Below are 27,959 nucleotides of genomic sequence, written 5' to 3' on the forward strand. Positions count from 1 at the left end.
GCATGGCGTCCACGCTATTGGTCAGCGGGAAGCACGCGCCGAGGCGCGGGTCCCGCCTCTCTCTGCCCAAGGCTGCCCAGCGACGCCGCCGGCCACGCCCCTCCGCAACGCCGGCCACGCCTCTTTCCCCGCCCCTTCTCGCAGGCTGCCCGGAGATGGGAGCCGGAGCAGGCGCTGCCCATTGGCCGGCGGAGGGCGGCACGTCACGATTGGCCGGCGGCGGCGGCGGTGGGCGGGGCGGACGGCGCGGATTGGCGGGGCCCGCGGGGGTGTGCGCGGGGGGCGGCGGCGCGGAGCGGGCGCTGGGGCCGCGGCCGGGGATGGGGGCGGCCGGCGGCGCGAGCAGCTGAGCGGCGCGGAGCGTCCTGGGCCTCCCCGTCCCGCCCGGCCGTCGCCGCCGTCCCCGCCACCATGAACCGCCTCGGCTCCGGACCCGTGGGCAGCGCCGCCGCTGCCGCCGCCGCCGCCGGGCAGTACCGGGTGTGCGGCAATTGCCGGAAGGTGCCGAGACAGGTATCGGGGGGCGCCCGCACGGAGGCGGCGGGAGCGGCGGGAGAGGTTTGTGGGGGGATTCGGGGAGCGAGGGGCAGCGGGACAGACTTGGCGGGTGGGACGCGTACGGCGGCAGTGGCCAGAGAGGAAGTGGGCAATAGGGCGGCAGTGGGGCGGGGGATGGAGGCGGCGGTGGGATGGGGGCTTCCCAGGAGGAGAGTGCCGGGAGTGTGGGGTGCAGGGGGGAGCAGGGTGAGGGGAACCCGGGGGGCGTCGAGGGTGCCAAGTGCCGTATCCCCATCGCTCCCATCGCCCCCATCCCCCTTGGGACGGCTGTCACTTGCCCAGGCTTGTCCCAGGCTGCCCCCCTGCATCCCGAGGGTTTGGGGGGCGCTCGGCATTGCGGGGCTTGACCCGGGGCCCCGCCGCGCTCGTAAAGTTTATTATCTACGTATTGCAGCGGCGAAACTCACCCCCGCGATCTCCGTCAGGTCTTTGTGCGGGGGGGATTTGGGATCGGAGCTTTAAAAATGTAAGGAAAGCAGCAGGAATGGGCAGCCCCCGGCCCGGCCCGCAGAGCGCAGCCCCGGAGCAGCCCCGGCCGCCTCCCCGATCCCCCGGGGTGCGGCGGCTGCACCCCCGGTGCCCGCATCTGCCTCTCGGGGAGCATCGGTGGAGGTGCTTTTTGTTTGTCCAGTGCAAATGAATTAAAATTGCTGAGCTGTTCAAATGCGCCGAGTCTCCGAGCGCCCGAGATGAACGCGATGCCGGTTTTGGTTTTATTTTAATTCAATCTCTCCCAACACATTTTGCTCCAGGTTGGTTCTTGCAAATGCTAAGAAAGCCTGTAAGTCAATGAGCTCAAATATTTGCGCTCTTTGTCCGAAAACTGTTTTTCTTCCTCTGTGGGTCAGGCCAAGTGCCAATCAAAGTTGTTTTTCAAGCCTCTCTTCCCTGCAGTAGGACTGCTTTTTTCTTTCTTCCCTTTTTTTTTTTTTTTTGGGTTTGGTTTTTGGAAAGGAGGTGTATTTAGGGGAGGGGGAGGAGAAACGTTAAAAATCGGTCAGAGAGAGAAGCAGATCTTAAAAATCGTGTTTCTTGAATATTTTAATGGAAACAAAATCTTATTAAATGTGCATGCTTGGTATGTGCAGTTATTTTTTCCATAAACTCTTGGATCATATTACAGTTGATACTTGGTGCTCAGCTCTTAGCTCAGCTTGCGAGAAATGTAATGGATCAGAGAAGCACACATCAGCAGAGTCTGATTTTTAACCATTTCATTGCAGGACCAAACCCCTTCTTGGCTTTAGCTTGCTGCTGTTCCCACTTAAAGAAAAACAAGTACTTAAAACAGAGAAGTTCTGCAGGGTTAAAGCCTGAAACAGCTTCAGACTTGACATATGTCTGAAGACATACAAATATGTGCCAAATATGTCTGTAGAACAAGCAGGGAGGGAGCTTGCTTTGTTCTGCCAAATAATCAAAATGTTTTGTTGACAAATAAAGTGGTGCTTGGCAGCACTTGTAGATCTAAAATTAAATTTTAGTTAGTGAATTTTTTTGAAGTCGTATTCCCATCCTGCTGGGTAGGACTTTTTTGTATACCTCTTTAATATCAGTGGGAGGTAGGAGGTGGGGGCAAGGTTAGATAGCACTTTTCTGGTAATGGGAAACTTGCTAGATTTGATTTATTGTTGTATTTTAATTTTATTTTAAAGTAGTTTAGGGATGATGGTGAAACATAGGAACCCAGTTGGGTCTGTTGAGGAAGGCAATTTAATGCTGCTCTGCTTTGGCTGTGGTCATTCCAACCATACAAAATTGGGGAAGAATAAAGAAACTGAGTCATGAAAGCCTCTTGAAAGGTGTTCTGTGCTTTCAGTGGTGGCACTGGGACATGGTTCCATCTCTGTTGCAGGCTGGACAATAAAAACAGAAGTGCAAAGCTTCTGACTACATCTGTCATTATTTAAAAGTTGGTGTATTAAAAATCACTGTAAATTTTAACCTTTTGCACCTCATGGGCAAGTATGCAAGTAGAAGACATGAGGAAAAAACCAAAACAAAACGCTTGATAGAAGCAAGATGTAAATCTGACTGAATCGCGAGGAGTAATAATCTTCAGATAAGTGCTGCCTCATCTGTTCTTTTGATGGTGTTGGGGTTTTTTTCTTAATGTTCATGTGATAATATACTGGAAAAAATTATTTGCCCTGGAACATGTTGAATCTCTTCTGCCCTCCTCTGTTTTAAGTCTTTATTTGAAGTCATTTGAATGCTCACGGTTTAGGTAGAGCTGTTGTCAAAATCATAAGGGGCAAAGCAAGCTTTCAACTCAGTGGCATATAATGAAATTTGAAATAGTCTAGCAGGTTTTGGTTTCTCATGGGTGAAGGTAAGTTTCTCTTTCAGCTGGGAAACAGGAAAAGCTAGATGCAGCACTTTATGCTTCATCCAATTTCAGATTAATCAAAGTTACATTTATTATGGAAAGTTCTATGAGGGTAGCACTGAGAATCTTGCTAAGGATTCATGGGTTGAATTTGCCTATGAAGAAGGTTTCTCCTGTTAAAAGGATACATATTCCAGTTGGGTTTATTGTTATGGCACTCTATAGATAATCAGACCTGCTTGCAGAAGAATTGTTGCTAATCAGAAGGGCTTAGACAGTCATAGGTACAACAACTGCATCATTATTTGGTTTAGGAGGAAAAAGAAAAGGACAGCCAGTAATAGGTGATTATAGGTGATACTGTCTTGGGTTTGGTGAGTGAGCTTGTTGAACACACAACCAAGGCTAATGCTTTTAAAAATCAGTTTTAAATACATGGAGGAATGACCAAAACAAGCGGAGTAGCTGTGGTTCATGGGATGGGTGGTCAGCCTGTGTAACAAACCTTGGCACACCAGGAGGGGAAAGTGCTTAGCAGGGCACAGGGGTGCTGTTGCCAAGTCTTTCCTAGAGGTGCCTGAGAGTTGCTGCCACTTCAGTAGCCAGGACAGCTCCAGCTGTCCCCTTGGAAAATGCAACATGTAGGGGAGTCCCTGGGCAGGGGAGCTCCAGGGTGTTATCCTGCAGCCTGATGGAAAGCCAAGGTTCTCTTGCCTAAACAAAATCAATATTCCGAGCAAGAAATAAGAGAATATTATATAGGAAGAGCTCAGTGTTTATTTGGATAAATCGCTGCTTCAAGAAGGCTTTTAGGAATGAGCAAGAAGTCTTCAGGGGATGGAAAAATCCTGATATGTCAGGAAATGTAGGAACAGGGAGGATTTGCCAACTGTTCAAGCTTGGTTGCAAATTGCAAAGCGTGTGAAGTGAAAGGTTCTTTTGCGTGTACATACAAGTTGGTAGGACAGAAAAGTATAAACATGGTTCCAGGATTGAATATTTGGTTTGTGTTAGATTTCAGTGAGGGAGATAGAAAAGCAGTGGCCAGGTGGGTGACAGGGGAGTGTGGTTTAAAAGCAACCTTCAGTGTTGGCGAGGTGGAGGTGGAGCTGACTTAGCTGACCCTCCTGGCCTGAGCCAGTGTCTGTGCTGGAGTGCAGCATCAAGGCATATTAAATCCAGGCCTTTCCTGGTATTTATAGACCTACCTGATCAGGGTGATATGTGAGAGGGGAAATACCCATAAAAATGATGGACATCATTTGCTCCTCATCCTCCCATGCATGTCTCCTCCTTTAGTACAACTCTCAATATGTACAAAGTTACTAAAGAAAATATGAAAAAAAAATATATTGCATGATATCACCAAAAGCAGGCCATTCTAGACTAATGTAGTGGTCTTCTGTTGATTAGACAGCTACTAGAGTGTTCTCTTTAAAAAGCTTTCAATGGACTAAAACTGCACTGTAGTCATTAAACATCTGAAGTAACATCAAAGGTTTAACTTGACACTGCAAGTCAGTGCTAATTAAATATTTGTATTTACTTACATCAAATGTTCTATATATCAAAAAGTTTAACTGGATTTGAAAACTATTTGCACAAATTCATAACAGAAAAATTAAACAACACATGTAAATATGAAATAGCAACACCTCTCAGTATAGTTTCTGTGTGCTTTCCTGGCTGTTACATGTATCCTGTTGTCCCCTGGCAGTGACAGGTTACTGGGCAGGAGGGACCTTTGATCTGACACAGTTTGTCTATTTTTCTGTTACTGTTAATTACAGGGATTGGGAATTGAAGAGAATGGGAATTATGGTGGGCCATGCTGGAAGGAGAAGTCACTGTGCTGAGAGGACAATGCAAGTGATAAATGTTGTTGGTCCAGGGAGACAGGGACATTTCATGGAGAGCTGGGTGATGTTGAGCACGGGCATAGTTGAAGTGGTGTGAAATCCAGTGGTGTGAAAGGTGAGGGTTACAGGCTTGGCTGTTTGCTGCTGCTGACTTTAATAAGAGCAGCTCCTTGGAAGGAGCAGGGAGAAGGATGCCAGTGCAGGAGCAGAACCTTCCTGTCCCCCTGCAGGGCTCTGGTGCTGAAGAGGAGAGAAGCTGGGAAGGATGGTCCCTGATTAAACAGGCACAGAGGGGAGCTGGCTGGGTGCTGGGAGAAAGGGTGTGCTGATTTTGCAGAAGGAAACTAAAAAAGTTTGGTTTTTTAATCCAGCAGAAACAAAGGCTAAGAGGGATATGATCGGTGTCTATAAATACATCTCATGGTAAGAGCAAGTGAGGAGAAATTAGCTCAAGAGTAGATGGATGTAATATGGTCATAAATCATTTAGGCTGGAAAATTGAAGTGTCCGCAGGTACGAGGATCTGGAAGAGTTTGTTCTAGTTCTGATGCTGCCAAAAAAAGCACCTGCTTTTAAGATAGAAAAATGTGTGAACATCATTAAATGATGCTGTGCTTACAATAGCACTAACCTGGGCTCAGGGAGTTGAGGTCATATCCAAAAAAAAGAAAAGACACACTTTCATTCACATTATTCGTCTGTGTGGGTGAATAAGAAAGTAGCCCAAAAGTGAGCCAAAAATAGTTTAATGTCAGGTCTCATAAGCCTGTGTAAGTTAAAATATGTGTCACCATGAGTCATGAAGATGCATGGAGATGCTGTTACCTGCACTGTAAAAATCCAGAGGCCTTTCAAAGATATCTCAGCTATTTTGAGGGAAGTCAACCTGGTTCAGTCTATTCTGAGCATAGGCAAACCAAAGTTGCTATGCCTTTGCTTGTTTGCTTGGAAAACACCCTGGGTTTTCCACAATGCAGCACTTTCTTTTTTTTTTTTTTTTTTTTTTGGTTGTTGTTGTTGTTTGTTGTTGTGCTGCATAGTCTAGTTGGCTTTGGAAATCTCATCAACAAACGTTGGCTGTCACAGAGAATCTTAATTTGTAAAACCAAATTATGTCTTCTGTAGTTTGATGCCTCTTAATAATAATCTCTCTTCACATTGTAGAGGGTGTGAGGAGCTGCCTAGATGGCTTTAAATCTCCAATATGTTTCTTCTTAAAGGAGTTCTCAAAATGATTTGCAAAGTCTGTCACAAAAAATCAACTCTGTTTTCATTGGTTCTAATTTTAGCAACATTCTGTTGTGTAAAACATTGTGTCTGCCTTCAGTGTTTGTGTCTTCCAGTCCCCTGGAGCACTGGTGAAACATGGTGAAACCAGCTCAGGTCACTCCTCCAAGTAATCCTGCATGTGCAGCTGGGGGACAAGATGGAATTTTTAGGATCCAAAAATGTAAAGGTGTAAACCAAGAGCAACAAACGAAATTTTTTAGGGCAGTTAAAGTTGACAGCAACAGGCCCCTCACTCCCATAATTCACTCTCATTTTTTTATTGAAAGATTCGATTTTTAAAAAAACTCCCAACAAATGAACAACTAAGAACAAGGTTCTTTCCTGTGAAATAAATGCAGTGAAAATCCAGAGTTGACTGGTTTCTCTCCTTCCCCATCCTCATGAGTGTTTCAGTAATTTGTGTCTTTTCAGAATCTAATCCATTTAACTGGTTGTTCTCCCATCCCCTGTTTAGAGTCTTTGTATCCTGAAATCAAAGGGCAATATTGCTCTTTGCACATGTATGCAGGTCCTAAGGCTGCCTGAGTTCTCCCACTTTTGCCTTAAAAACTACTGTAAAGAAACTTCCTTGTGTTTTCCTAGTTTTACTGGCTGAAAATGAGATGGCAGAACTATTAAATTTTCATTAGACCTGTAATGAGAGTGGCATGAGTGAAATGAACCTCTGGTGAACGACGCTGTTTTGCAATGAAAAGCTGTAAGAGGTGGCCTTGTAGCAACCATGTTCATTTAGAGTAGTCATTCTATTTAAAAAAAAAAAAAAGAACAAAAGCAAAAACACAATCTTTCCTGAATTACAGGGAGGGAATGGAGGTGAGAAAGGAAAGAAAGTGGGCAGGAGGATTTTCTTCAAAAGAAACTTTGAGGTTTAGTGTTGCGAGTGGGTTAGCCAAGTGTGGAGGTTGTCTTCTGCTAGACTTACTTCTGGGAGTGGAGCATTGCATTAGCCAAATCACAGGCTGTGGTTTGGAGATGTGGACTCTGTGAACATTTGCTTTAAATTTATGCATATTACTTAATTAGGGCTTCAAATCTCACATCTCTTTAAATGGCAGTGTTTTGAAATCTGAAAAAAATACTATGGTTCATTAAGCATCCTTGGTTTTTCCTCTCTCCCACATTGGTGAGGGAGCTGCTAATACTCATTTAGTTCTTGATTTGAACTGGTTTTTTTTTATGGCTAGGGAGATTTGAGAGAGAGAAGATAGTGGTATAATTGTCTCCTGGCTGTGCGTAGCTGGGGTCTGGAGATTTTATTATCAGCTTTCCATTTACAGGGCTAGAGAAAAATGGGGGATCTCAAGCATAGTTTGCGTGTCCAGGCTGAATATTGGCTTTTGTCTAAATGGGTCAGGATGGACCAGGGGGAAATGGGGCATTTTCAGTAGAAAAGAAATTTGAATTCTCAGGAGGGAGACCTCAGTTAATGAGAAATTGCACCTCATCATCTTTGGAAAAACCTGTATGGAAATAATTTATGCTGTTTAATTTCTCTGTTCTTTGCAGGTGTTCCTGTTTGTATGCAGAGTTGCTCCCCATTGTTGTCTCTGCAGCCCAGCCTGGTAGTCTTTGTGCTTTGAGTAGAAGCTATAGGAAATGTAATGCAGATGAATCAAATTGGGAAATGCCATTAGAGGGGGGTAGGGATACTCTCCACAAAAAATTTTTTTCTGATTGTTTGCCTATCAGTCAGTCCATGAAATACATTACAGATAGTTCAAGAAATTCTATGCAGTTCTTGGTATTCCATCCTGGGCAGAGCAGTGTTACTGATAACAGGGGAGGCATGATCAAGGGGTATTAATTTTAAATGTCTCTCTTAATTACTAGTTTCAAATTTTTATTATAGGATGCTTCTTGCATATCAGACAATAGATAACTATCACTTGGGCCAAAATACTGGTAGAGATGGTAGACAATATTATGTGTTTATGAAGCTGAATAACTATTTTGTTCCTGTTACACACCGTATCAACCACTTATTTATTCAGATATCTTCATTCTCACATCGTTCTTAAAATGAGAGGAAGGTGTTTTGAAGCATGGGCTTTTTTCTTGTGGGCATAATCTTTGTGGCAGTCATGGATTTAAGTTAGGGAGAGGCTGATGTAAGTGATGGTGCTCAGGGTAAGAGACAGAAGTCAGTGCTCTTAGTCGAGCAAGATATATTAATTCTTTCCTGAATGTCCCTGGTTACCTGAATTAGGGTAAGATAAATAAACAGATACAACCTCCTGATTAAACACCTTTTGTTGTTGTTAATGACTCTCAAGTTACTCCTAAGGTAAGCACCTTGTTTTGTTAGACTAGCAATGGATTTCTAATGGATTCTGAGCTCAGCCTCCAACCTTTTGAACTTGGTAATAGTGTGAGGCTACCTGTAGTCCCCTTCCTCAGGGGATCAGGTAGTAAAAAGCAATAACGGAGTGGAATATGAAGTATTCTTGGCTCCATGTGTTGAGAGTAGGCTGGAACAGAAGTAATAAATCTTTATCACAAGGGAATATGGTGTGGTCAGTGTGTGGACCACCCTTTGGCTTGTGATTTAAGTCTTCCAACAAACACTAATTTAGGTTAAAGTGTAGGAAAGCCAGGAGGAATCGCATTCATGAGAATTCTTTGGAGTCATAGATCTGTTACCTCTGCAAGTGCAAAAGACATTTAGAAGAAAAGTAAAAGGTAACTTGAAAATCAGGTTTTTGTCTATTCAGAATGAGCAGTAAAGTCATAAATACAATCAATATGTCTCAATTGCTGCAGTTTGGAATCAAAATGTATAATTGTGTATCTGTTTTAAAGCATATTAAATTTCAAATTAGTTTTGTCATTAAACTGGAGAGAAATGTAAATTCCTTCAGAGTCATTTGACACTTTATAGGATGGATTAAAATTGTTCCTTAGAAGGGAGGAATGGTTGCAGGAATGACTCCTCACTTATCATTTTCAAATGAAAATTCATGCTTCTGAGCAATTGCACATAACCTCAGTAAACAAAGTTATGCTCATGACAGTGAAGGAATACAAGCTGTCTTGGTGTAAACTATTCTAGAGCAGTACACAGCTGCTTATTCAAAATCATCATTTATTTGTCTCTGGGCGGTTTGTTATTGCATTGGATTTGCTCTGGCTGATACTAACAGAACAATTGAAAGCTAGCATATGTTCTCTCCTCCATATGAATTCTGCAGTTAAAAACTGTTTAATAAGACAGTGTCTTAACAGTGTTGAACCTAATTTAATAGCACGTGCTTGTAAATATGTTTAATATCTCCTGCTGTAGCATGTGGTAAAGGGAATATAGTTACATTATTGTCTAAATGTATCTGGAGGGGTTTTGGCCATATGGTTCTAAATCTGTTTTAAAGTAATTATGCCTATTAACTAAAAAAATAAAAAATATTCCTCTCTGAGTTGATTGACATTCCTCTCAGTAAAGCACCCTCATTGCTGATTAGAGGTGTGGAAATAGTAATTTGTTCTAGCATTTAGAAATTTGATTAGACCTCTAATGAAATGGAGCGCCTACATGCTGTCTAAATATTCTACCTGACACCAGCTGGATCTCATCCAGTGTGGAAGAACACTTGAAATATTGCTTTACTACAATATGTTCTGTGTCTTGAAGTCAACGTGCTGCCTGCATGCAAATACCCACTGGCTATTCAGCAGGCAGAGCAAACCTTGTGCCTCCCTGGAAATCAGCATCAGGATGTGACTATTCCAGTGAGCAATGATTGCCTGACTGCAATATCTGGCTTAGAGTTAGAAAATTAAGGCAACTGTTAATAGAGAAGTAACTCTGTAAGCTGGACTTCAGGTGCTTGTGCACATACATCATACACAGCTTCATGTGTACATGAGGTAGAAACATGCTGAAGTTCCCACTTTGTCCCTGTTGTTGTCCAGTAATAAGGTGACTACAACACACTATTAATACGAATTTAAAGTTGAAGCACCACATTTCTCTCCCCATTATGAGCTGGCTCCTTCAGTTCCCTCCAGAAGCTGATTGCAGCACCCATTATGTGCAGTGGCAGCTGTTTGAGCACCCATGTTTTCTAAGTCCTCTTTAATTCAGTTGCAGCCAATTTCACTCTAGACCACTATGGCTAGAAAACTCTAAATTGGAATTCTGTAAATATCCTGTGGTGGAAACTTCCAGTCCCCAGTGGTAGGAGATGTATAAAAATACTTAAGGAACACTTGAGGTGCTGGTATTCATGAGTCAACAGTTCATTTTGATTGGTTGCCTTCTCCCTGTGAAATCCAGAAGATAGGTTCTAATGCATCTCACTAGAATCAGACATGGCCTTTAGTGTTCTTTCTTTTCTTTTGTTTTTTTGGTTTTTTTTTTCAGTTCTGTTTTTCCACCATATTTAATATTTTTACATTTTGCAGTTGTCACATTTAAACAAATGCAGTGGTTGAACTAGAAAAACTCCTGACTAGTTTATGCCATATTAATGGTTCATAGAATTTTTTCATCTTCTTTTCCCTCCAGAAAACACAAACAAATTGTTCAATTACATTATTACTTTAAGTTTTGTGTTACTGTGAAAAGACTGGATGAGGCAGTAACATTGGGGGTCATTCAAGTAGAATCTGCTTTGAAATAAGTGATTTTTATTCCAGCAATTTAAATGTTGTCTCACTTCTGTGCTGGTGCTTGACAAGTAGTTAGGAGGAAAGGTGTGTTGGTTGAAAAGGTCAACTTAACGTAATTAAAGGCTGAAGGAGCCTGCAGCCAGCATTGTAGTTCTTCAGGAGAGATGGAGCTTGGTGCCTCTTCCAGCAGGCAGAGTCCAAGGGGAAGGAAAGCAGGCTGCAGCCATGGATGTTTGCTGCAAACATGTTTCACACATGGCTTAGAAAAGCAGGAGGGGGAAGGAGGGTCTCCCTTCGTGCTCCTGCTCTTTAGGCCACTAATGCCAAAGGTATTAGATAAAGGTGTAGTTACTTGACCTATTTATCCAACAGAAACTCGCCATACAAGCAAAAGCAGTTTGACTATCTGGTGCTGTTGCTATTTTGTATGGAACACTCCTTGGAGTTAAGCTGTGCCTCATGAATGCATAGAGGCAGCATCCAGCCATCCAAAATTATTAATTTGCCTTGTTTGAGAAGGTAGGTCTATGGCGTCAGTTCTTGTTTCCCAGAAAAGCTGGACGAAAAGTTGCACCTCTGTCTGTATAGAGGTGGGGCTGGGGCAAGTAAAGGCTGTGAATATGTCTCCTTGGAGCTGGGCTTACTCTGTTGAAAAGGTCTCAGTTTGGGTTTGGTGACTTCATTAAGAAAAAGGGCAAGTTGACTGGAGGGCAATGAAAAACCTTGTTAGGCAGTGCATGTTAATCACTCTCCCATAGCTACAGAAGTCATTATTCAAACAGTATAAAATAAGTGAGTTTATTATTTATTTATTATTTATTTATTGCTGTTTTTTTTTTTTTTTTGGTAGAGTCGTTAAGTCACCAAACTGTAGCAAAAGCCCTCTTAGTAAAAGTATAGGCAGTACTCTGAGAAAATGGTAGCACCTGCCAGCAGAGGCTGGAGGTAAATCTGAAGTTCTGTCAATCTGCTGGCCTGGGTGGCTGGAGAGAGCAGGAGTAGCTGATCTGTCTCGAGACAATTCTTGTATTTACATGCAATAAATCTTCTCTAACAGTTAGTAGTCTTCATTTTTGAAAATCAGCATATCTTTTAAGCTCCGTCATGAAAATACATTTGTATCTTAGGTCTTTGCTGCCACCAGCTCAGCTACATTAAGTCAGTGTGTTTTGGAGATTGTATCTCACTAATGACTCCCTTTGGTAAGATGTAACTTAAGATGCAAAATGTTATTAAAAAAAAAAAAAAAAAAAGGGAAGAAACAGCCTGACTGCAAGAATTCTTATGGTCGTTCCAGCAAGTCGGTGGCTTGCGGATGTGCCACTGGGATGAAGCCTTTCCCCTGTCTGTCTCTCAGCCAGACTTTCCCAGACTAATCAAATGTAAAACACTGTGTGTCAGCTCCCTGCTCATTGAAAAACAGTCTCCTGCCTTTGCAAACAAGACTCATTGGAGAAATAATTTGTTCTAATTGGTGACCGTTTTAGGATTTCCTATCAGGTGAAAAATCAAAAGGGTTCACCCATGGTTTTCCATCTGTGGCCCCAGCACCTATAGGATTTTTCTGGGCTTCCTTCAGGAAGACTGTGTAAGAAGACTTAGTTCAGTAAACTCAGAGGCATAGTGTGGATGCCACCTCCTTCTGAAAAATGCTTACAAGTCAACTAATCAAAAGAGCCTTAAACTCCTGGCTTAGACAGCAAGGCGCTCACTCTTGGAAATTGTACCTTTAGGCTAGACGTAAAGCATGTTAGTCAGGGAGATTTTATTTTTGTCTGGCACATTCTCTCTGTTTGAGTCATCAGCCAAAGAAAGATGGAGGAAAAAAGGTGCTTCTCTTAAAGCAGGAGGATATTGCTCCTTTTGGATGTCCAGGAGGGATATCCCTTCCCAGGCAGGGCGAGGAGAACAGCATCAGTGTGCCTTACATTACTTGAACTGTCACAAAGATATCAGTGATCATCAGTTGTACATGAGCATTTGTCCAAGAAACTTGTGCCAAGGGGGCTTCTCATTTTCTTTTAAAAGCTTTTCAATGGATTAACTTAAAACTTAAGGAACATCAGCTACAAATTTTGCTATAAATTAGAAACCTTATGTTTCTGGCTCATGTTTTCATGATTGATGTTGTCTTGAATGTGAATGCAAATGGCTTAAGGTTCTCCATGGTGAGGTAGCATAGCCAAAATGTGCTTTTCTTCCAGTACCATCTATCTAAACAAACATCCTCTGCCCATTAGGTGAATAGTGAAGATCATAAGTACATGGTCTTCATGTTTTAAGGCATTAAAACATAAAGACAATAGGCATTTTTTTCCTTCACCTTTTTCAAATCTAAATTGAGGACATTTCTGATGAGGTGCATTTAGAAAATGGGAATAATAACACCAACTTCCTAAAACAATATTAGTAAAAAATTGAAGTGTAATGTACTTCAGATTCTGAAGTAAATTATATTATATTATCTGTGTTGAACAGGCAGTGCAGGAATGTGCTCACCCAGGCACTAAGGAGCTCCATAACATGGCTTGCATCATCTACCCTGGATTAGCACAATGCTTATTTCTGAAATGCTTCAGTTTAGCTAAAATGCTTCCTTCCTTGGGGGATGTCAATTCCTGCCTCTATTAGAAAATAAGTTCCATTTTTAATAGGACATAAAAAATAAGTATTATCTTTGCACCAATCTATTGCAGATATATGAGAACATTAGGGCAGATACAGTAGGTTGGATTGCAACTCAGATTCCAGTCCCTGACAGTGGCCAGGGGAAGACATCAAAGAAAGGAGACACAAAAGGAACAGTTTGTTATGCACTCCCACAGCACTACCTCCCAGGATCCAAGTATTTGCCATTTGAAATCTTCCTGAGCTGGAGGTGAATTTTCCGTATTTAATAACTGTTCTTCTATTTCTCTTCCATGAACTTGAACACTTCACTTTTAAACACACTCTGGCTTTTTGTCCTTAGCATCTTACAGCAAGGATTTCCACAGCTTAGTTGCACATTGTGGAAAAAGCTAAGTATCTCTGCTTGAGCTTGTCGCCTGCTGGTTGGTTGATCATTTTTTATTGAAGGTGACACAAGCACACTATGCATGGACTGTGACAGCAAGGAGGCAATCAATTAAAATAAAGATGTTACTTGTGACAGCAGCATCTTCAGTTCAGAGTTGCTATTTCTAAGACTCAAGCTACTGTGTTTCACAATCCTGTATGAAAAAGATGGCAGAAAACTAGCTAAAGGAGCTCCAGTACTGAGCAGAGCACATTTCCCTCTTTAATCTGTGTGAGAGGATTTAGTTTTCTAAAGCTTGGTGAGTTACTTCCATGTCACTTAAGATAGTTCATACACAGAGATTCAAAATAACTGCTATGATCATTTGGTACATTAAAGGTATGGGAAAAGCAGTTTGAAAGCCCATGCTTGTGCCATTTATTTGACTTTCTTATGTCTCTGAAGAGAATTTGGTTTTATGTACTACTTGGTTAGTGAAAGGTGCTTGGGAGTGTATGTCTGCAGCAGCATTTGCTACTCAGCAAAGAGATGGTCTCCTAGAAATTTTTATTGAGCTGAAAACACTACAAGGACTTGGATTTATCAGAAAGGAGTGTTGGCAGGGACACATGCTACGTTTATTTCTGGAGTGTGGGGCTTCTGCTCATGTACCTATTGCCTGAAATGCAACAAAGAAGCACCTGTGATATGCTCCAGGTAGCAGAATGTGTCTCTGCAGCGGATTTGCTGCTCTTCTGATAAAATTCAGACTTTCCTCTTAAATGTCCTGGTTCAATGGCCAATCGGGGGAGCTGGCAGAGTGCACCTCCTACTGAATTTTAAAAGAACAACTACAAGAAGAGTAAGTTGTACAGTGACATTGCAGGGTGAAAAGTAGTGGAAATGCCTGGGAAGCTGGATTGTGTGATCTAAAATCTCATAGTTACAGGTCAAATGGGTTTTCACGTGGAAAAGGTCCTCAACCTTTGCCTTCTCAAGTTAAATTCTGTGGTGGATTTCCACCACACTCAGCTTGTGAAGATTTTTCAGTATTTGGTAGCCTGCAAACATCAAGTGTTTGACATTAGTCACAAACATTACTTGAATAACATCTCAGGCAGCAAAATACTTTCTGTGGCCAGGAGACCAGTGCAGGAGACTGTGTTGCTTTTGGTAGTCTGTCATGCAGGTAAATTGAAGCTGGGAAGAAAAATCATTTTAGTGAGCTGGTGCAGAGGTCAGAGCCCAGCTTCCTCCCCTTCAGCTGTGGGGGACTGAGATGCTAATCAGAGGAGGATATTGTTATTATTTTTTCCATTAAAGTGCAAAGGTAGGACATCATACTTGCTGTTAGCAGATCTCTTTATGTTCACTCTGAGCTGTCAAGCTTCATCCTTTTAACTGGAAACTCAGCAGTGGCTGACTCAACATTTGTCTGGTTTCTCAAGCCTGTTGTGCAGCAGAGCTTCATGTGCCTGCCTGACTTAGGAACTGTTAACCAAGGACTTCTTCAAAACCAGTGAATCTCAAGAACTTCTTTAAAGCTGACTTGTAGAAGAGCAGCAGTTGTGCTAGTGACTGCAATGTAGGCATAACCTCAAGAGTCTTACCTTGGTAAAAATCCAAATCCTAATGTTTTAGGGCACATTGTGCCTAAAATCTCTCTCTCTGCTGTTTGTTATAATGAATGCAACACCAGTAACAAAGAGGAGAGATGAGATAATGCAGCCTTGATGATGGTCCCTAGTTAAAAATTCAACTGGCTTGTTTTTACAGTAACATGCTGTTAAATGCATCTTCTTTTCTATAAACCCTTGGTGATGATGTCTCTGCTGAAATACTGTAGCATTTTAAGTTTTTCTAGCATGAATTGCAGTGGATTCCTTTCAAGACTTTCTTTTAAAAATTGTCAGAGTGTTGTGCAGTGTACTGCCCTTACATCAATTTAGTGTTTCAAACATTTAGTATCTTTGAAATACTTGGAAAAACCAAAGCCAAACAACAAAAAGCCACCAAATCCTGGGCCACTTTCTTAACAGTAGGAGGATGCCATTATGCATTTACAGTACGGATGAATACCATTCTATTTTGCTTGCTTACAAGGCATGCCTTTTAGACAGTATTTCTATTAAAAATTCGGTAGAGCATTCTTGGGAGACAGTTCTGCCAGAGATACATGATGGATTTGCATACCCCAGGGGTCTTTCTCTCCTTTTGTTTTTTAATCTCCAATTGGCAGTATGCCCAATAAATCAAATGTGTGTGTGTTTATGAATTGAAGTATTTAACCATTCAATTACTGCATTGGAAAGAGGCTGTGCTCTCAGTCATTAATTTAGGTATTAATTCAGGCCTGTCAAAGCAGCTGCTGTTCTGTCTGCACTTTGTAGCAAATGTTTGCTGTACCTGTTGGCAGCGTTCTGCTGCATGGATCCAATGGGGAGGTCGATCCAGTCTCTCCCTAAGAGGATGGAGGCCACACGTGTGACCACAGTCACTGCTCTTGCCCACGCTGAACCTGCAGCCTCCTGAGCTCGTGGGACCCTTCTGGCAGAGCAAAACCAGGCTTGCTTAGATGGGCTGTGCTCAGGCAGGACAAGGCAGCCCTCTGCAAGGAGGCAGGGGATTAAAGGATATGCTATGCTGCTTCAGAGAGCCTTTCTCAACACGCAGCGCTCCTGTCCTGGCTGATGAGCAGCCAGATTAACTCCGTGCAGTTCTGCAGTTTTGCCAACTTAATGGCTAAAGGCTATGTTCTCCAAACTAGATAATGCTGGTCTGTCTCAGTATGTCAGATGTGGACTAAACCTGAAGGTGGAAGGCAGCCAAGGTACAGATGAAACAAGTCCCAGCTAAAACCACTGAAGTTTTCTAACTTTTGCTCTTAATATCTGGTGCTGTTGAAACATAGAAAATGCTTTTCTGCTGTGCTTGTAGTGTATTGAGTCATCTAGACATTCACTCACAAGATCTTCTGTCCTGAGGGCAGTTTTTGAGGAGCACACAACTCCAGTCTTACTGCTGGGTGTGCAGGGAGGGAAGGAGGAAGTTCTCCATGGATGGATGAGAGAAGCATTGTTTCTCCTTTTTTCTGTTTTCCCCATAATTTTGATTTTGATTTTTTGTTTTGTTTGGTTTTTTGAGCAGTTTTTTGAAGGCTGAAATAGACCAGAAGACCATTTGTTGTCTGCTGGTGATGCATGTTTTGCTGGTCTTCAGACCAATACCTGGTTAGCCATGAAGTCCTTTTAGTCTATGGTGAAAATTCAGGCTTTTCCATGACACAGTTGTTCTCATCCTGAGTTAGAAATCACCTTCCTTTTTTCATTTGAACCAGCAAGCAGCTGGCTAATTCTGATTTGAGTGCTTGTGTTTGGTCAGTTGAGTTTCATCCTTGGTATCTGAGAACAACTGGGGCATGAGTGAAAAGTCAGACTTTGAGGTTTGGCTTCTATTAAATAGAAGTGATTCTCAAGCAACAAGGAAGTAGAAAAGGTTGTTGGTTGTCTCTCATCCTTTTCAGGTGTTAATAATCAATGTTTAGGTTTGACTTGCCACCGTTAGTTGAGCAAATTTTGTTGTGAAGGTCTTTCCATTTTTCTATTGAGGAGCCTCTGACTTAGTTACACAACTAGATGTACCCTGAACTTCAGTCAATATTAAGTTACAGGTGTGTCTTTAACTTGATACATTTTGATCTATTCTGATTTAAAAAAAAAAAAGTGAAATACAGTTGAGGTTTCTTAAATAAAGAAGTGTATTTCAGCATACTTGTTACTCTGCCATGTGACTTGTGGTCCTTGGTGCAGTTGAGGCTCCAAGGTGCAGTTGGAGGCTGGTTTTGGTTCATAGGAATGATCTCCAGCACAAGGACAGAGACACAGCAGTAGGAGCAGTAAGGATGAAGATGTAGGTTTCCTTTATGGAAAAGGTGATGGGCTTTTCTGCCATAACTCCGTGTTCACTGCTGAGTTTGTGTCCCGTGTGTACCGGATATCTTTCAAAGAGCAAGGAGCCATTGTGGAACTTCTGCTGCCTGACCATCCATCTTGGGCTGGGTAGAAATTGCTGACCTTTGGTTTCTAATTAGTGTGGATTGTGTTCTTAATAGCTGGTAGAGGGATGGGAACTTGGGATAGGCTTCCTTTTATTGTGTGAAATCCAAAAGGGCTGTAACCTGTTACCAGAGCAAAAGCTCTCCATCAATTGTGCTACGTTGGCTCTTTTCCCAGCTCTTTGCACCACTTCATCAGCTGTGAGGCACAAAGATGCCAAATTCTTAATGTTAAAAGTTACTGGTTTAAGTATTTTGAAATGCTGTTTCATTTAAAAACAAGATTTCCTGCTGTTTGACTTCCTCTGCTAATTTTCATCTTTATGGCTTAGTTTGCGTTTTTGGAGTTGGACAGTCTGTTAAGAGGAAGAAACTGTTGCAAAATCACTTGAAATACCCCTAACAAATGACCCTAGGCAAGGACTTTTGCTTTGTGAACTCTCAACATTTTGACATTGTTTGTTCTGAACATTTCTTTTATTGCTTCTGGAGTTATATCCTGGGTTTAGTTATAGGAATAGGTCAGCTGTAAGGAGGAGTTCTGCACTGCCAGCAAATAAAATGTTATGCATCATTCAAATCATTGCTCTTCACATTTCTGTCATTTGGCTTTTCTTTTTCTACATAAATTGTTTGAATAACAGGACACCAAGGTTTACCCTCTAAATGTATATCTAAAATTTTGAAGTTGCAATGGAAACTTCATGTGACATGAATTGTAGATATGTTCTGAAGCTATAAAGCTCCCAGTTTTATTACATTAGATACCATAAACAGTTTTTTTTTTCTTTAAAGAATGATACATCAGTAAATTGTTGTCAATAAATGTCAAAATTTCTCAGCCTTGCTGAATATACATCTTTGTTCTTGTAAATCAGTCTCTCTCAGGAGAACTGACATGTGACGACTGGTAAACTGTGACTATTGAGGTTTTCATTTTAGTCAGCAAGACTATGTGTAGTTTTAAATATTACATTTATCCTCTGCAAATTTACAACAAATAATAAAGTTACCACCTAAAATGAATTAGATACATCCTAAACTTCTGCCACATTTCTAAACTACTGTTTATCTGCCAAGGCTGGGGAGCTAAATCAAAAGGCAACTTGGCATGTGCAGAAATAGACAAAATCCCTCCTGCATCCTAGGGAAGAATTTGAATAAAAGTAGATGCTAAGACACAACTGGCATTCAGATAACTTTTTTTAATGCTTTCTTCTGTTTCCAGTGAGAATGGAATGAGCAGATGGTCCAGTATGACTGTATGACTAAAATTGTGTTACAATTTACCGAAAATCAGAGCATTTGACTGTAATTAGAGCCAGTCGGGGTAGACCCTGTTCCAGGATCCAAGAACAAAAAATGAAATATGTTCAGTAACAACAGTGGGAGAAGGAGAAAGCAGTTTATAGGTGGGGTTTTAACCAGCAGTAGCAGCAAATAATGCTGCTTGTAATGTGAACTAAAATTCAAGGCATTTGTGTGTGTCAGCTGAAAAGCAAATATGTGCTCCATTACATTAAGTCTGTGAGATTGAGCTGGTGTATTTTGAGTTTGAAGAACTGTAAGATAAAACTGAGACTGGGGAATAAAAGCTATTCCTTTGGTAAGATTCAGCCTCGGATAGGGAATCCTAAACCTAGTTCTCCACTCCCATCCAGTGACACACTTGACTCAGATTATTGCTGCAGATAATAAATGAGTATTTTAAAGAGATGGACCACTGAATTTAAATAACAAAGATCCTTACAAATCCTAGATGGTAGCAAAACGGCTTGTAGATTATAATAGAAGAAAAGGTTTAATAAATAACAAGTTACTCATTACCTTCCCCCCCAAAACATTTCTACTTGTTTAAGAAAAATAGTTTGTTCCTCAGGAAAAGCTAATTTTGGGATGCCCTTAGGATTTCTATTTGATCTGGTGTTGTTTATTATCCTGATGTCTTGGCAGTGGTGGCAGGTGTTGTGAGAGTGGAGGTTCTGAGCCCCTTTGTGAGTGTTTCCAGACACTTGTACTGCGCTGAGAGTTTGCAGGGACACAAGTGGCAGCTCTGTCATGGCTCACAAAATTCCCTCTTGAATGTTTCTTCCCTGTGATCCCCCTCCCCCCATCCTGTTGAAGCATGGCCACCTTGGTGTCATGCTCAGGATGAATTAGATTTTATGTGCCATGTGTGTAAGAATGCTCCCTGCACCCATAGCAGTGCAAGCACTTGCTTCTTGCCCGTGTTTTCTGAATTTGTAGATATTCAGAAGTGCTTGCTAAAGCAGCTGTTTGATCAGCCCCACCAGCTAGCACTTCCATTCTCTAGCAGAACAGCCTCCTTTTACAGCTTGCTAAAAATAGCCATTTCTTTAAAGCCTGAGGACACGGTGATTCATGTGGTGGTGGAGAGGAAGAAAGGTTATTTCTTTTGCTTTGGGCTTTGTGAGGAAAGCCGCTGTGCTATCCCAGTGCCAGCTGGGCTCATGCTTGCTCCCCCTTGGCCTTCATGGCCACATCACCAACCCCAGTGGCTCTGGCATTCCTTGCTCTGCCTCTTGGCAGCTATTTGGGATGCAGGTGCTGCATTCCAGTGCCCATCTTGGCTCTGGAGGGAAGGGTGTGCAGTCACTGCCACAACTGAAAATAAACCCGTGAGATGGCAAGTTGCAGATTTGTGGTTGGGTTTGTGCGGAGCTCGCCCAAGGACAAAGGTATTTCTTACAGTTTGTCCTGGGCAAAGGGGAAATGCTGCTACTTTGTCACCATTCAGATTCCTGATGAAGGTTCTAACACCGTTGCAAGTGCAGTTTAAGGACAGAAAGAAGTCACAGGTTGAGCTTACGTCAGATTTTTCATTAATTCCTGCATCAGCTCTCCCATGCTGTGCAGGGGACTTGTTCTGCTGTCTGACACCTCAGTGTGACAGTGACTCTGCTGCTAAACCTGCTCTGAGGCTCTGGCTTGCAGCAGCCCCTCTCTCAGGAACATGCTCAGGCACACTTTTTTCTGCTTTGAAACCCTTCATATCTCTTTCCTTCTGAGGAAACAGCCCTCAAAAAGGTATCAGTGTTGATGTAAATGGAAATTGTTCTTACTGAAGTAATTTTGTTTCTGGAGGATCATGAAGCAGAGAATGACTGGTAGATGTGCGTGCAGCATTTTAGTTGCTGAGCAACCTGTTTCTTGCTTCAGCGTCTTAGCAAAAGAATCCAGTTTCAAATAAGATATTTGGGACCCTGGCTGACTTAGTGATAGCGTGATCTGCAAAGACTACTTGGACAGGAAAACAAAATGGCTTTCTTGGAAAACAAGAAGCTTTGCAAGAATTTTCACCATAAAGGACCATAAATCTGCACTGTTGCTTTCTAATTCCCATGAACTGGTTTTTATGTTTGGGTTCTTGGGTAGACCTTAAATCATTGTTCTAGATAAAGCATGCCCAGAGGGAGTGGTTCTTATCTGCAGCTCAACAAAGCCAACATTATCTTTCTCAGTGCTTGTAAACTTCACGTGGTTTTATTTATAGTATCCCGAGAACTTGGGCAACCAGATGATGTTTGCTCCTTTTCTCCTCACAATCTTGTTTTAACCAGTTTTAATAAAATAAAAGCTTTGGCAAGAAGGCAAAATAATCTTTCTTGTTGGTGGAAGAGAAGAATATAATTTCTAATATCAAAAAAGCCCATCTCCCTGTAAGTGTCTAGTGATAAGCCTCATCAGCTTGAATGGTCATGTTCAGGCTTATGGGATTTTGCTCTTGTTCTGGTTGTTTGTGTTTTTTTTTTCCCCAGGTTTGTTTTTTTTTTAGAATTGCCACCACCCAAAAAGAGTTGGATTTTGTTCTTTTTGTAGTAGATTTACACACATTTTTCATGTCTGACTATCTCCTGAACTTTCTGTCATCATTCACAGGAATTAACTGTTGATACTTGCCTATATTCATCCACCCAAGTACTGTTTCCTCCTTTCCTCAGCAGTAGCTTATCTGCAGGCACAAAGGAGTAATTACAGTCACACTGAATGGGAGAACAGGGGAATGGAGCCCAGATCCTGCCAGAAGCAACAAAGGGATTTTTTTGCCATGGTCTGGCCCTAAGGACCAGCTTTGCAGAGCCTGAAGAAGGCACAGATCAGAAAGCAGGATGGAGAAGGTTGAGCTCTGGTATGCTCCAGCAAAAGCTGACAGTGTGCAGGTATCCAAGTTGTATCACTCACACAAGCTTCTTCCTCCAGATTATGTAGTGTGAAATAATGGTTTTAAACTTTAATTTCCAGATAACTTTCATGAACCAAGTAAAATCCAAGCTTGGATCCAATCTTGGAAAGCATTTCTTTTTTTTAATGTTGGTGGAAATGACTGGCTGCTGGCAAGACAGTGTATTTGAGGGCAGAAGATGCCTTCCTGTGCCTTGTGTAACTGTGTGAGGAAGGGGTTGCATGTGCAGATACCAGGACTCTCTTCACCGTTTCTTCATACTTTAGATTGAGTACTTTTTGTACATGAGAAGTGTCTTACAGGATTTTTGGGGCTGTGACAGTAGGCAGCAGATGCAGGAAGTTGTCTCCTGGCTGCTGAGCTTCATGTGGTTGATCCAGCTTATTTCTGCATCTTTTAGCAGCTAATTGTTCCAAAGTCACAAATTCAATTGTCCTGTGAGAGTTTGCTTTGGAACATCTTTCCTGAATAATCATTGCTGATTTTTGCATGTTATTCTTTAATCTAATTTAGAAAGGACAGGATGTTTTTAAGGATCAGGACAATAGTTACGCAGCTCCAGTGGCTTAATTTTCCTGGGTGGAAATCAGTGGCACATTCATTATGGGACTGGCATTGCTGTTTGTGCACACTGGCAGTTAAGCCTAAAGCCCCCCTGGTAGAGGTATTTAAGAGTCATTTGTTATGGAAAACTTCAGCCTTTTATGTTAGGGGCACGAAATACTTAGTATGCAAATCCAATAATGCTGTTTATGGATAACATATTAAGAGTCACCAACACTGTGGTTGCAATTAGGGACTTGAGACAAGTGTGCAGCCAGCCAGATAGGTGGAAAATAACCATAAAGAGGAAAAGAAGTAAAGACAAGAAGCAACTGCTTTAAATTATTGCAAGGGAAATTCAGATTAGACATTAGGAAAACTTTAACAGTTTGAGGAGTTAGTCACTGAAATAAATGACCCGTGGAGAGGAAGGAACCTCCAGGAGAATTGTACCAACACTGTTCAGGAATCATGTGGACAGTGTTGGTCCTGCCCTTGATGAGTTGGAGGAGCAGACAACCTCCCCAGGTCCCCTTCACTCCTCTGGTTGGCAGCACAGTTTATCTTAATCCAGCTTTTTATCCCTAATAAATCAAAAAAGTCCTCTGGCTCTTCTTACACTATCAGCTTGTTCTTTACTAAATATATCCTCCTGCCTTGTAGCTGGGGTTTGCACACCGAGTCTCGTGCTGCTTGCAGTGTGCTCCAGGCTCAGCAGTGAGCCAGGTGGCCTTTTCATCAGGTTTCTTGAAAATGCATGTAACTGGGTCTTGCTGGTTTGCTTTTCATGCCAATATTTGGCACAAAAGGTTCTTACAGTCTTCACAACGTTAAGCATCTCATCAGATGCTGATGTTGAAAAAAGCCAGCATCTTGCTTATAATTTCCTGAGTGCGGTTTCTTTCCCCCTCTGTTTTCAAATTTCCATTCAATCCAGTAAATTGGCTAATTTTAGCATCATGCCACATGTTTTGTTGCTATTGTCTGTGTATCTTCAAACTAGTCTGTCAACCAACTGGAATTAGATTTTTGGGGGTTGTTTCTGCCTTGGTGCTATTCCTTGCCAAAATGAATGCCATTCCTTCATGCAAAGAAAAGGGGATGCAAAGCTGATCTAATGTGGTGTGGTGCCATACATCCTCAGTGAACACTCAGGGGGCTTTGAGAATAGAATAGATTCCAGACCTTGAAGATCTCATCTTGTGAGGTGAATATGTAATTCCTGACAGTGACTGAACTGTGTGACTGTTTTGCAGGAAAAGAGAGTACAGGTCTCCCCGCCGTTGACAAGAGGACCAAGTGCCTTTATACCAGAGAATGAAGTAAGTAAGTTTACAGTTAGCTGGGCTTGGGTGATAATTCTGAAAATAATGACATTGAAGAATGCTTCTATGACCCTGATTGTTCCATGATACCTGGATGAGCTCGCTTGAAAGCAAAAGCAATGGTGTCTCTGGAGCAGGTTCCAGTGGGTAACACCCACCCCATCCTTTCACACAAGTGGTACTGTTTGACATCTTTTCTGTTACCAGCTTTCCCAGAGACAGCCATGAGTGACAGCTCTGCTCATCTCGGGTGGGTGTGAACACATTATTTATAATGCCAGACTTGAGGGGAGGCCTGTCCAGTATTGCAGAAGTGTGATTATGTAGCTCTCAGAGCAGTGCCTGACCTTCAGTTTGAGAGAACCTGCAAATATGACTTCACTCCCTAGACTATAGCTGTGGCTCTTGAGAGAATTTATGGTTGAAAGGAAGGAGTGGATTTCAGACTGGAGATTTCTACCATGACAAATGCCGACTGTGGTTTGTTGAACAAACAACTGCCTTTCTCCCTCACTCCTTGTCATGAAATAGTGCAGTGAATAGAGAGGGTTTAGTGACAGAATAGTAACACACTGAAGTGATAATAACACTACTGGTGTTAAAGGCTGCTTTATTGTTGCAATGGAAAGAATATGGGCTGAGAATAATGACTTAATTGTAAAGGTTCCTATTAACATGCCACAAGGCTTTGAAAGCAGAATTAAAATAAAAAATGTCTGTGGATGGAAATAAATCAGGAGGAAGTACATGCACAGTATGAAGAGGATAGTAATAGAGATGAAGATAAAGCTTAGAAATAATCATATGGCATATTGCTATGCCTAACATAGCAACAGCCCAGTCCTACAGGATTATATTTTGATTCTGTCAGCAGAATTTCTTTCTATAACTTGCACTGTTACAAGAAAAATTCCTGACAAGCTGGAGAAGATTAGAAATCTTACTGGAGATACAAAAAATATTATTTCCCCAAGAAGCCACTAAATGAGACAAGAATCTCTTAAATACATGGGAGATACACTTGCTGAAGCATAAGGGGGACTCCTAGGAGTGTAGTGAGGTATATACAGGAAGATAAATGATCTCTAATGTGTGAATAAAATTCTGATGGTAAAAACATTATTAAGGACCACTTAGAAGGTATCAGTTTGGGTATTAGACACAGAAAAGCTGCCATAGTGAAGAAATATATGTAAAAAAGATGGAGCTGCCTAACTGTGAAGCTGCTTCTCCCCTTTCTTTTTGGGCCCACAAATGTGGTGAGAAATGAAGATGTAATATGTTGTTTTGTTTCTTTGCATGTGACTTCTATATAAGATCTGGTAGCAAAATATTTGAGACATGGCCCACTCATCAGCCCATCATAAAGAAGAAAACATTTTAAATAGAATGTTTCAGCAAAAGCATTGTGTTTCTTGGTTTTAGCCACTTTTACCTTCATGTGCAGTAAAACAACTAAAATATGTTCTCATTTCATGGTGTTTGCAATATTAAGCTGGCTGGTTTATTACTGCACAGTGTCAGAATAAATACTGGGTTTTCTAGTCTTGTGCTTGTAACTTCAGTGGTGAACATGTTGAGAATGGCTGTTCCTGGTGATAAACACTGAGTAATAGCACTCATACTGTGTCAGGGCTTGCAATGGAAGAGCTACTTACTCTTCTGCTGTTTCATTTCATCTTGTGCCCAAGGTTTGGATTGGTTGGAATAATTAAAGAACAGCTTTTGTTTAAAGAAAGCATTAAATTCCTATTCTAAATAATACCTGAATGTTATGGACAAATTAGCATTTGATCTCCTCTTCAATTATACAAGCACAGAAGGGGTAGATTGCCAGGCTGTTTCTATAATTTGGTTACATAATCCAGTTCCTCTCCATTAATTTTGAAATTGATTTTAGGGCTGAGCACTCAGGTGGTGTGTGTCTAAACAGGTTGTCTTCCATAAGGAATTTACTTTCCATTTAGCTCTTTCTTACTTTCAGCTCCCTGTACAGGTTTGATTTCAGCATCTGTGACTTCCTCTGTTTCAAGAAGATGTATAGAAAAATGGCTTTGGGTTTTTAGAAACGTATAAAAAATAACAGAGGTTCAGTGTAAAGTCCTCTTCAGTTCTCAGTATACAAGCAGGATCTGTGTGTGTGTGTTTGCATTCATGCAGGCATGTATGTTTGCAAATATACATCCAGAACTCCATCATTGTCTTTAAGTCTGGACACAGATAAACCTTTCATACCGCATTGTGTTTCTCCCAAAGGCTAAAGCTAGAGAAAATCTCTCCCTCTGTTAAATTTTCTCCATCTTATTTTCAAGGTTATGCAAGCAAATGGTTTGGATGAACGTACTAATCTTCTTGTGGAAGAATATTCTACGTCTGGTCGCCTGGATAACATCACCCAGGTCATGAGCATCCACACTCAGTACCTGGAGTCCTTCCTCCGCAGCCAGTTCTACATGCTGCGCATGGATGGGCCCCTTCCTTTGCCCTACAGGCACTACATTGCCATCATGGTATGTACCAGCAGGCTGGGCCTCCTCTCCTGCAACTCTGACTTCTATAGTTAAAACAAGAACAAAAGCAAGAAGAATTTAGAAAGGAGAAATTATGGTGGTATTTTGACAGAGGCTGAATTTTTGTTGTAGACTTTAATCACAGTAAAGCATGCCTAGCCAGAAGGTTTTCAGTGAGGGAGGAGAATCAGCAACCTACATCATGCCCTGTTTCCCACAGTGATGCTCCTCTCACATGCCCACATCACTGTGCAGCAGTAGGGTGAGAGGCAGTGGACTCAAGTCACAAGAAATTCCAGAGGGACACAAGGAAAGCAATTCTCTCTCTGAGGATGTTGAGACATTGCAGCAGGAAAGGTTCTGTGATCTCCAAGGGTGAAGATCTTGTCTGGACAAGGTTCCAAGCAACAAGTTCTAAGTCAGCTGTGTGAGGTTTCTCTTCTAGTGATCACTTCCACCCAAAATTATATTTTGCAATCCAGAGTAATCAAATATATTTTTGTTGGAGAATCCTCTATACTGTATAGAAGTGCATTGAAATGCATTTGCACAAGGCCTTTTGGAATGATATTTTACTTTTGTTTTGTGTTATTAACCTGTCTCTCACCCACAGCAAAAGCAGATCACACACTAATGTGCTGCACTGTTCCCTCTGTGTTTAATTATTCCAGGCTGCTGCCAGACATCAGTGTTCCTACCTAATAAATATGCACGTTGATGAGTTTCTGAAGACTGGTGGGATTGCAGAGTGGTTGAATGGTTTAGAATACATTCCCCAAAGACTGAAAAACCTGAATGAAATAAACAAACTTCTTGCACACCGGCCCTGGCTGATCACAAAAGAGCACATCCAGGTACCTCTTCAGTCATGCCCTGTAAATAGCAGTAAATGTCTAGTGAAAAGAACTGCCTAGAACTGTGCAAGGTAGGCTTGGAACTACAGGCAGAACTCTGCCTAGTTAGGCTTCATTACCCTGAGTTAAAAAGTTCAGGGAAGTACTAGTGCACCAAACAAGCTGATTCTCCTGTGTGACAAGCCAGTAAGATTTTCTTTTGAGGAATAGCATTGGCTAAAATAGCCCAAAAGAAAAGAAGTAATATATTAGGTGTCTCTTTTTTTATCCCATGAGAGTTTGTGTGCAAGGGGAATATGGTATTATTGGAAGAAAGAATTGATGCCTTTTTGAAATGTGTAGTGTTTTATAGAAAATCTGGGGGCCAAAAGAAATTTTATATTTACACTTTTTGTATTCTCATTTCAGAAACTTGTCAAGACTGGGGAAAATAATTGGTCTCTTCCTGAACTGGTTCATGCTGTTGTCCTGTTGGCCCATTATCATGCCTTGGCAAGTTTTGTGTTTGGTAGTGGCATTAATCCAGAGAGAGATCCGGATACATCCAATGGAGTCAGACTTATAGCAGTCAACAACTTCTGTGTCTGTGATCTTGCCAATGACAACAACATAGAAAATGCATCCCTCACAAGTAGCAACTTTGGGGTTAGTGTTGCAAGAAAATTCTTTTGCTTGCCTCTGTTTTGCATTAGAAAACTTACTTCCATTCTGTCCTGTTTAAATTTTTGTTTGAAATTTTTTTGTCTACTTTACAGGAGTGCTTGAGTCCAATAATTCTTTCATACACTCTGGCAATTTCCAGTGTAATCTGCTGAAAACCACCCTATAAC

General features: G+C 41.7%; 1 protein-coding gene across 2 annotated transcripts in view; it reads left to right on the forward strand.

The window, feature by feature from the left end:
• Nucleotides 1-333: 333 nt before the first annotated feature.
• The window catches only part of SESN3 (sestrin 3), a 44,908-nt gene continuing 17,282 nt past the window's right edge, over nucleotides 334-27,959 (forward strand). The window contains exons 1-5 of one of the 2 annotated variants that reach the window (XM_064718756.1): nucleotides 334-513; nucleotides 23,697-23,762; nucleotides 26,078-26,275; nucleotides 26,947-27,129; nucleotides 27,538-27,774. In XM_064718756.1, coding sequence (XP_064574826.1) covers nucleotides 412-513; nucleotides 23,697-23,762; nucleotides 26,078-26,275; nucleotides 26,947-27,129; nucleotides 27,538-27,774 — 786 coding nt within the window. In that variant the 5' untranslated portion in view covers nucleotides 334-411. Of the gene's footprint in view, nucleotides 514-21,854; nucleotides 21,875-23,696; nucleotides 23,763-26,077; nucleotides 26,276-26,946; nucleotides 27,130-27,537; nucleotides 27,775-27,959 lie in introns of those variants that run through there. The other variant, XM_064718764.1, reaches the window with a different exon arrangement.

The sequence above is a fragment of the Zonotrichia leucophrys genome, chromosome 1 (assembly GCF_028769735.1).
Source record: "Zonotrichia leucophrys gambelii isolate GWCS_2022_RI chromosome 1, RI_Zleu_2.0, whole genome shotgun sequence".
Lineage (NCBI taxonomy): Eukaryota > Metazoa > Chordata > Aves > Passeriformes > Passerellidae > Zonotrichia > Zonotrichia leucophrys.